Here is a 10,546-nt window from a genome sequence, read left to right as displayed (position 1 = left end):
GAAAGCAGTGGCACTGGCGCAATCAGCATCCAACAGGAGGCGCCTCCACCCCTGCCACAGCCCTGCAGCATCCTGAATCTGGGATCTATGGAAATCCAGGAGGAGCCTGGCAGCAGCTTGCCCACACATTCCTTGATCCAGAGGGCTTGGAGCCGGGGTGCCTCTGCCAGTCAGCAAGAAGCCGAACAAGCGCCACAGCACCAACCTGGCCAAAATTGGCACCGCCAAAGCCAGCCTAGTGCCTAGTAGGAATCTGCACTGCCCACCTCCTCCCATGTCTCTGCCTGCGAGCTCAGCCTGCTACCCCTCAATTCTAGCTGAGTGATCGATTTAGCAAAGGCATGGGGGAGGGTGTTGCAGATTGCCCGTGCATGAGAAGTTGGCGAAGGAGGAAGGCGAGTGGCAGCCCCAGCGGCAAGAAAGACCACTGAAAAGAACAGTGTGTGACGGGTGAGCGCCTAGCAGGCACACCCAATGTCTCCGCTGTTTTCAGTGGGCCTTCTTACTGCTGGGGCTGCCGCTTGCCTTCCTTCTTTACCAACTTCTCATGCACAGGGAATCTGCACTGCCCGCCTTCCCCCCCCATGCCTTCGTTAAATCGATCAGCCAGCTAAAAATGAGGTTTAGCAGGCTGAGCGCACGGGCAGAGGCACAGGGGGAGGTGGGTGGTGCAGATTCCCTGTGTGTGAGACTGAATTTTTTCCCCCACTGCTGGATTTTCACTGCCATACTGTTTAAGTTTATTTAAAGTTTAATTGATGCAAAACGGGAAGAATCTGCATTCTGCATTAAGTAATATTTAAAGAAACTTAAACAGTATAGCAGCAAAAATCCAGCAGCAGAGGAAAAAAACTGTGTTTTGAGACGCCAGACTGGCCTGCATTCATGTGCTTCCTCCCCTTGCTTACTGCAAAGCCAAATTGGCGTCCTTGGGCCGCTCCTTCCAGCCCATTTCCAAGCTGGTCCAAAAGCGAAGGGGATGTTCACACCCCACCCAATCCTTCCAATCGGTTTTATGGAACAGTAATGTCTCTGCTGAGCTGATTAAGCTTTTAAGATCAGCAGTCTGATTTGGGCCCAGAATAATAATAATTCCAATTCCAATCATTTATCTGCCATATTTTGGACTAGCTGCATTTTTAGTCCATTCTTTAAAATGTAGTTCCAGATAGGATTCATTCTATTTAAATATATCTAACCTGGTTATGTGAGATATGTGTCAGCCTGTCTGAATCAGCTTTGCTAAAAGAGGCATACAACTGGTGCAACAAAATTAACGGAGTCAGAATGTACATGGCCACTGTGGGAGCATGTTATTTGTAGTTTTACATATTAGAGATAAACTCCTGTTACACAGATTGGAAAATGTGTGCCCACTGCAGTTAAATGAAACTATACCCAAATTGTTATTTTACAAATCAACCACATTCTAATTAAGTAGATGAATATTGAATGGCAAAAATACGTAAAATCATACACTAGACTACATAATATATTTTAACTTTAGGCCCTTAGGTGTTATTGGACCATAAATCCTAAAATGAAAATAATAATCAAAAGAATACTTGGAGGTTAAAAGTTGGAACAAGTACAACAAACATATATCTAATGATGTAACTGTCAACATACCAACATCTCTCAATACAATTAAAAATTCTGTTTCTGGCAATCCATAAGCATTAGATGGCTCTTCCAAAACTGTATATAAACTGCCACATGGACAAAATTCCATAACAAGAACTTTATGTCTAGAGGTTGTCTAGGGAAAAAAGTTTTAATTTATATTAAAAACTTTACAAAATCAGAAATACAGTGAAGCATATATTATGCCTTAGATTAATCAGCTAACCTATGTCCAAATCTATGAGACTTGTTTATTTATATAATTTAATTATGAATTGAAATGTAATTAATTTTATCATGTAATTCTGCACAAATAATATCAGAAAAGGCTTAGCATTACAAAACTTAGCATTACAAAACTAAGTGTAGTTTCCTCTTGGCGTCTCTAGCTCCTTTCGATCTTCTGAAGTTGAGAAACTTTCAATTTTATTTCATATTATGATAGACTATCATGTTGTTTGAATCCAAACAAATTATGATTGTTCTTAAGTAAGATTAATAAAAGAAAGTCAATGTAAAAATTTCATTTCCTTTCGTTAAACAAAGTTTAAGGACTATGAAAGATACATTAATCTATAGCCAATGTAAGGCATGTGCAAATTTTCTAATCTCTTTCTTGTGGGCATTCCAGAAGAGGAAGCAGGGAGATTAAGTTCATTTTCATAACATTACATTATTATATTTCAACATGTCCTTATGAATCTCAGAATAACATTAAGAAAGTAGCATATTGAAATCTAACAATCAAAATGCAAAACATGAATTGCTCTTTAGTAAAATATATGCACAATACATAATAATTACCTCTTCTTCTATGGCAAATAATTTGACAATGTTCTTGTGATTTAGTTTCTTTAACACTTCAAACTCCCTCATCTGAACATCCACCGGACGAAGGAAGCTAAAGTTATTAAATACTTTGACAGCATACAAGTCTCCAGTTTTCTATAAGAAACATTATGTTCATTTAGAAAAAGCCCAGAATCATTAAAATGATCATCTCTGAAAAACAATTTGTTCCTGTCCATTTACATTTTAATATTAATAACATTTTTGAAAATATTTCATGGAATATTTATCTGACAAAAGTTACAATATCTCTGTTAAGACACATCTGCTTCACTTGTAATAAGTAACATGATAAATGCCATTCAATATGAGAAATTAAGAAAAGATTGTATGTTGAGCCTAGGCAAAAATCTTTTCAGATGGCAGAATTCTATTTTTATACAAACCTTGTGTCGTCCACGGAAAACATTCGCAGTAGCTCCTTGTCCCAGGATATCTGATAGAAGCCAGAGATAATTTGATGTACTCTGCATATTTGCTCCCAATTAGTGAAATCTTATTAGGATTGAAATACAAAACATAACTTTATGAATTAAGTTGCCAATATGTCCAAGACAATGTATGAACTATTCTTATTCTGGGTCTATAGAAAATATCCCTGTAAGATATTTTTAACTGACATCAGAAATAGCTTTTTTCCTGTTCATATAAAAATACAAACACTTAATAACTCTAGCTCAGACATGTCAAACACAAGGCCCGGGGGCCAGATCCGGCCCGCGAAGTGGTTTCATGCGGCCCGCGAAGCCATCCTGGAAACAGTGAGGGAACGGCCCCCACTGCCTTGGCCCTGGCCCAGAGACCCTCCTTCTGCCAGAGACCCTCAGATCTGTCCCACTCCTGCCCAGGCCCCCATAGGCACCCTTGATGCGAACGATATAGAGCTGGCCATGCCCACCCAGTAGGCCATGCGCACTCTAGCCACGCCCACCCAGTAGGCCACGCCCACACAGGCCATACCCACCCGGCCCCTTGAGGGCAACTGCAATGCTGATGCGGCCCTCAATGAAATTGAGTTTGACACTCCTGCTCTAGCTTAAACAAGTTTGTTTTGTTTTGTTTGTTTTATTTGATTTGTATACCGCCCTTCTCCCTAGGGACTCAGGGCGGTTCACAGGGCATATATAAATAACGATACAAAAGTTAAAAGGAAATTAAACCAATGCCCAGTTAAAAAACAATAATACAATACTAAAAACACCAATTTAAGAACCCATAATCCCCCATCAGGCCAGACAAGCTAATTCAAATAAGTGGGTCTTCAGGCCGCGACGGAAGGTTCGGAGGTCTGATGTCATCCGGAGCTCCACCGGCAGTTGGTTCCATAATGCCGGAGCGCCCACAGAGAAGGCCCTCCCCCTGGGGGCCACCAGTCGGCATTCCCTGACTGGAGGCACCCTGAGGAGGCCCTCTCTGTGGGCACGTACTGGGCAGAGGGAAGTTGACGCCGGCAGTTGCTGCAAGGGTATTTACTTTTGTATTAAAAACTGAATAATAAATAAGCCTAAACTTATTTTGAGGGTATAAATACCTTATTTTCTAAATAGCAAGCCACTTGGAGCATGTACTATATATCTTAACACTCATACTTAAAGTATTTAGCCATCATAAAATTCCCCTGAACTAAGCTTGACTCCTGATGACTTTTCTTGGCAACAATACAAAACTGCTTTGTCATTTTTTCAGGATGTCGTTTGAATTACCCAATCTACTGTAGTTTACAACCATACAACCACTCCCATTCAAATACGAACCTGATCTAAACCTGCATAGCTTTCTCAAGATCAGTTTCTCAAGATGTTACCACCTGCTGTTACCAAAAATTTTTACCTTTATGGAATTAACATGGAGAAACATGCTTTTTTCAAACATAGAAATAATTATCAATGCTTATACAGTAATCTGCATCTGCTGATCAGTAAATAATATAAAAGCAGTATAAATATGGAAACATGCATAGTAAGAAATGGAATAGTTAGAAAATTATTCAACAGTGAGCAGGACAAGGAAATTCCACAAGGAAATCTGATAGCCGCTTACCGGTAATTGCTTAATATTAATAGGTGAAAGTACAAAAAGTCATGTGTTAAGGATGTGAATGTCTGTACACTTTTGTATGCTGATAATGCCATGCTGTTGGCTGAGAAAAGTGAATATATACAGTAAATATTAGAGTGTGCGATAAAAGGATTAAAGATGAAAATTAGTATATCAAATGCTAACATATTTATTCAGTCAAACTTACAGGCCACTTTAAACTTGCAATACAGTTGTTTTTGATAATGAAAACTGAGTGGCTGATTGTAAACATAAATTATGTAAAACTAGAGGGAATTTTGGTAGAATGGATGGAGAAAGTTTAAGATATATAGACGCTCATAGCAAGGTATCTGTTAATTTAGGTTCTTTTGAGATACCTGAATATTTAAAGGAACAAAAATAGTTGCATATAAAAGCCTGCTTCTCAATTCTCACTACAGAAGCACTAATAGAGCAAGTCAGACAAAAGATGTAAGTTTAATGTAGTAGGAAGAGATACCTGTTATACAGCAAGAAAACAGAATCAAGAATAAGGGTTGATGAATGAGGACTGAATGCAAAAGTGAGTGAGCAGTAGAAAGCAAGCAATATGAAATCGTTTAATCTGGTGGTTCTCAATCTGTGGTCCGCAGATGCCTGAGGGGTTATGATGTCGTCACATGGGTCCACGAAGGCTTAAAGAAATGCTATGATTTAAATCTTAAGTCATGGTGATCCATAGTCATGGTCTGTGGCCACAGTAGGTATTTACAGGGAGTCCATTGTGAAGAAAAGGTTGACAACCACTGGTTTGGTTCATTCAAGAGAATGAATGAGAACAAAATTGCAAAACAATTATGAGGTATGAAAGAATATGCTGAGAGGAGTGAAAACTGAGAAGCTTGGAACCAGATAGAGTTGATGGGAACCTCACGCAGAGAAATGAGAAGTTAAAAAAATAAGAGCATCTGGACATGGTGAACACAAGAATGGCATTCAAAGATAGTAAAATATAGAAAGTAGTAATAAATGGTTGTTGGTATATAGCCTATTTTTTTTCTTTTCCCCTTCTCTTGTTTCCTGGTTTAAACTGAGACCAGTCATTAAACAAGGATTACCTGTACCACAAACTGCTAACTTTACAATCCATCTATTGCAGAATCTCCAATCTTTCCAGCTCTGCGGACCAGCAGGGGAGTGGGAGAGGGATGGTTCTCCACAAGCGCGTGCAGTTCCATTTATGCAAGCGGTGGGTGAGTGCCAACCGCTCACACAAATGGAACTTCCCACAGAGCACAAGGGCCTGCTGCTTGCACAAATGGAGCTTCCTGCAGGAGCACCCACCACTCATGCAAATAGAGCTGCATGCGCTTGTGGCTCACCTGCCACTTGTGCGGCCCAGTTCCAAACAGGCCATGGCCTGGTACCAGGCCGCAGCAGGAAGTTTGGGTCCCCTGATCTAGTGCCATCTCAGATAGATTTACTTAGAAGCCAACCTAGAGGAGCAAGGACATATAAGCATGAAAGCTACTTCTTACAGGCAGGTGATTTCATTATATTATGCATGTTACAATAAGCACCATGCCATGAGATGCAAGAGTAAAGATACAGATGCATAAAAGTCAGAATAGGAGACCCGATCACCTATCACAATTCTGGACAACCAAGTCAAACAAGAAAAATAAGGCTTTGCGGCAAGCCATCAATAGGTAAGAACCCGAAGCTAGGTGGATGGAAACTCTAATCCAGGGGGCTTCAAACCTGGCCCTTTTATGACTTGTGGACTTCAACTCCCAGAATTCCTCAGCCAGAGGAATGCCAAGTTTGAAGACTCCTGATCTAGTCCAACCGACTTGAGACCACCAGGCACAAAGTGACGGAACCGCTTTAGCTGCCGAAAACCTAGAAATAAGCCCTATTACCCAGAACAGACAGGCACAAGCTCGAATCAGTTCCGCAGAGGAGGTTAATTTTGTTTCCTTGGAAAGCTTCCGGTGCTTCCAGAATATGAGTCCCCGGAAGTGGTCGAACCCCGATTTTTCCATAGCCTCAGGAATTTTTCTTCTGAGAGAAGCTTTCATCCACCCCTACTGAGGCGCGGTGCCGGACCTCCCTGCGGCCTAGCAAGCTGGCCCCAAATGCCCTCCCCTTCCAAGGGATTTGTCATTCAGTCCTGGCCACGGACGGCTAAGCTCAGCGACGCGTTTCCTGGCCCTTTGCTCGTCTTTACCTTCACGCTATCCAGACGGTCCAAGCAAAGGCTTTATCTTCTCAAGCGCCTTCGTCCAACCGCCCCCGCCCCGGGTCGGCGAGCGCGGCGACGACTTCCTCCCCTACCCCAAAGCCCCCTCCGGCTCTCGCTCACCGCCCTGCTTTCCTTTCGGTTCCGGTTTCCTGGCTACGTAGGAGGCGGAGCGGCGCAGAGCGAGGCTGTAGCGGGCCGCTCTTTGGTGTACGCCTGCTCTGTAGCCTTGCTGTTGGGATCGTCCACGTTCTATCCTGCGTACAGTGGGAATTGCGACGCACCCGCGTCCATACGTTTGCAGCTTTTATTTGTATTGAAGCAGACACAGAATATGTGCGTGGGGAGTGTATATATCTACGAACATGCATTTTACTACTAAAATAGCTTTTCTTTACATAGGACTTGCTCCCAAGAAAAATTCCCAGTCAAAAACGTTCGAGTATCACGTTAAAGACACCAAAGGAAACAGCTACACATATTTATAACAGTTTACTTTTTTCTTCGTTCTACCCTGTCGGACGGCTCCCTGACGAGTCCCTGTAGTTTTGGCATTTCAGAAGAGATTTGCATTGCCTCCTTCCTAGGGCTGAGAAAAAATTATTAGCCAAAATCACCCATGTGGCTTTGTGCCTGTTTGCCGGTTTATAGCCAATGCCTTAATCACTACGCCAAACTGACTCTCCAGTTGTGTTTGTAGTTTTATATATTGGGCATGCATTCACACAGGATATAACTTTCATTTTTTCTGGCCCTTGATGTATTAAGTGTTTTCTTCAGTCCTTTCTGCAGTCTTAGCGGGAACAGATTTAATAATCGTATGGCTATTTATTAAATTTGTACATCATCCAATTCCCAGCAGCAGAGTATCGATATTGAGCTGATGATTCCATTTCATCACCACACATGTAGTATGTGTAGTATTTGAGAGCTAAGGTGTTTCATAGATACATTAAAAAGTGCAGTGACTTAGTGCAATCAATGTAATAAGATAACTAGCTATAAACTAGTAAACCCCCCATAGGGTTCCCAAGAGAATGTGATTGAAAAAAGTTTTTTTTTTAATTTGCAGTGCGATGCCAAAAGGGGTGGAAATTTTAATGCACTGAAACTCAACTGCTGTCTTGCCACTGCTGTTTTTGTAAATGTCACAAAACAATTGTGAAATTGTACTTTTTATGATTTTACTCAAGTTATTAAGCTGTTCTGTTTAGCATTAATATAAACAGTATTTTACAACATATCTAATATGTGGCCATTTTTGAAACTGAGTAAGATGAAAAACAAGGATTCTAGTCTTACGTCCTTCAGGCAATATTAACAACCTTCTGGGTCATTTCACTGCACTAGTGCAACAACTAACACAAGAAGTCTGTTTGTACAATTAAAGCAACTTTTTTGGTTTTTAAAATGACTGGTTATCCAACTATACTATTGTGCTTTCTCTGCAGCAATGGCTTCAGTGAAATTGAAAAGATACCTAGCTGAAAATCATAACCCTTTGAAAATAAAGGTATTGATTATTTTTAGTTATTGGAATATTGAAACAGAATAAAGCTTTTGTTAAAAAATGTCACTAGTGGAAGGGCTTAGAAAACAGATTATTTAATAGAACTTCTTGCCCATAAAAGAAAAAAGTAATGGAGTAAGTGAAAACCTTATTATACCGAGTAAAATGCTAGGAAGTTGAAAAGCTCAGTAAGGTCTCATTGTTTTCTGTGGTTATATGTTGGAACAGAATGTTAAGGAGATGACCAGAAATTTGCTTTAGCAGGCCCCCATCATCTCTTTGAAAACAATCCTAAGAGATACTGAGTAAAAGAGGCAAGGAAATAAGTTAAAAACAGTTTGTTCTAAAAGTCCAGGGAACTCTGGAGTGTGCTATTCCCTCCTTTAGATCATTCCCTAAAAAATTGGGTCCAGGAGAAAAGTATTCTGGAATTTTCAAAATAGAAAGAATGACACATAACTAGAAGAAAGCTTTATTGAGTCTTGTACAGATAGCTTTATGTACCCAAGATAAATTGTGTCCTTCATTAATTTGTTTACAGAGCTTCTAAAATAAATATAAAAATTCTGTTCAGATACCAGTTTTTGAAAAAAGGAGTTAAACAACAATTCTATTCAGTAGACAGCTGACTTAATGGCCAACATATAAAAAATACTTTAAGACAGTTTAACAATTTCATTGAATAATGTTTATTTGTTTGTGTAAAAAGGTAGTGCCACATACTATTTCTTATCAATCTATTTAATAACAGTTTTTCCTGTGTTTAGTCCATTCAAAGAAAGATCTATCTACAAATAGTTTTATTTTATTCCACAATACATGAACAAATGAATCTTGTTTCTAATATGCACATATTTATTTTAAAATGTACACAATTTATAACAATTTCTATGTAATTTGGAGAAATTTATACACTGTTTAATTTCAAAATTAAAAAGCATTTTATTTTTGCTTTTTTAATTACAATATATAGTTATCCAACATATTGTTTGAAATAATCAGGCACCTTGTGTTGTCTTTATGCCTTTATGTGCATCAGCCAGCAAAGTATAGGCAATTTTCCTGTATATGTAAAAAGGCTAATACACGTATGATTTATGAACAGAAACTAAAAAATAAAAATAAATTGAATGGCACAGAAGTTAGCATGCCTATAAATTAATATCTGCAGTTCCTGATTAGGGAGACAGGCCGAAATTCCAGTAGATTCCTCAGGGTTTTGCTCTTTGAAAGAATACCTGTTTAAGAAAATATATCACATGAGTTAAAAAAAAACTAGAAAAAAAAAATAGAAAGGGATTGTATTATTGACAGAAGCAAATTTGGAACACTACAGCAAATTTCTTCTATGTAATGGAAGGTAATAGGTTGGCACAGAGCCTCCAACTTGGGCAGGATATAGTATTGCAATCTATTGATTCATAACACAAAAAACTAATGTTCTTCATTAGTATAACTTTAAAATGCAATGCTTTATCCTTCCAAGAAATAATATTGCAGTATTTTAGTGTCATACATTTAATTATGGATTTAAACTTAATATAATGCAGTATGAACAAATAATTTGTAACTGGTAATAATCAGTAATTTTCTTGAATACCATTTTAAAGTAAAACATATTCATGATGTTAGATACAATTTAAATAATAACTTCTAAGAGTCTAATTATATAATACCAATTTAAAATTCTTCCTTAGATTTATTAACCAAGATGGAAAGCAATTCCAGTTTAGATGTTGATGACATAGTGAGTGAAACTGATTTCTATTATTCATCTATCCTTAGTCTACTAAAATTTGCTCCCTCGTATGGTCGAATATCAACAAAAAAAATTGTAAGTCAAAAATCTTTCAATGAGTTTTCTTTATAAACAATTACCGTATATACTTGAGTATAAGCCGAATTTTTCAACCCACTTTTTGGGCTGAAAAATTCCACTTCGGCTTATACTCCAGTCAACAAAAAAAACTTACCGAGGACTTGTGCGCGGCCGAGGCTTTGGTGCTTCCGGGATCGCGCGCACCTCTCCCAAGCCACCGCCGTCCGAGACCTGCCGAAGTTTGGGGAGGTTTGGGGAGGTGCGCGCGCACCTCCCCAAACGTCGGCAGGTCTCCGTTCCTCCTGCCGACGTTTGGGGAGGTTTGGGCGCCTCCCCAAACCTCCCCAGGTCTCCGTTCCTCCGCGCAGACCTGCCGACGTTTGGGGAGGTTTGGGCGCCTCCCCAAACCTCCCCAAACGTCGGCAGGTCTCCGTTCCTCCGCGCAGACCTGCCGACGTTTGGGGAGGTTTGGGCGCCTCCCCAA

The 10,546-nt window shown here is 39.7% G+C and overlaps 2 protein-coding genes across 5 annotated transcripts in view; both read right to left on the bottom strand.

The window, feature by feature from the left end:
• The window catches only part of TBK1 (TANK binding kinase 1), a 50,781-nt gene extending 43,901 nt beyond the window's left edge, over positions 1-6,880 (bottom strand). For all 3 annotated transcript variants that reach the window (XM_083365929.1, XM_083365930.1, XM_083365931.1), the window contains exons 1-4: positions 6,722-6,880; positions 2,859-2,967; positions 2,428-2,568; positions 1,630-1,759 (exon numbers count right to left, since the gene is read on the bottom strand). In XM_083365929.1, coding sequence (XP_083222055.1) covers positions 1,630-1,759; positions 2,428-2,568; positions 2,859-2,945 — 358 coding nt within the window. In that variant the 5' untranslated portion in view covers positions 2,946-2,967; positions 6,722-6,880. The remainder of the gene's footprint in view (positions 1-1,629; positions 1,760-2,427; positions 2,569-2,858; positions 2,968-6,721) is intronic.
• A 1,819-nt stretch (positions 6,881-8,699) lies between these two features.
• XPOT (exportin for tRNA) overlaps positions 8,700-10,546 on the bottom strand; it is a 52,878-nt gene continuing 51,031 nt past the window's right edge. For both annotated transcript variants that reach the window (XM_083365577.1, XM_083365576.1), the window contains one exon: positions 8,700-9,481. In XM_083365577.1, coding sequence (XP_083221703.1) covers positions 9,455-9,481 — 27 coding nt within the window. In that variant the 3' untranslated portion in view covers positions 8,700-9,454. The remainder of the gene's footprint in view (positions 9,482-10,546) is intronic.

This window comes from Vipera ursinii (genome assembly GCF_947247035.1).
Source record: "Vipera ursinii genome assembly, chromosome: 6".
Lineage (NCBI taxonomy): Eukaryota > Metazoa > Chordata > Lepidosauria > Squamata > Viperidae > Vipera > Vipera ursinii.
The sequence above is the reverse complement of the archived record's forward strand: the minus strand, read 5'-3'. Positions and strand labels throughout refer to the sequence as shown.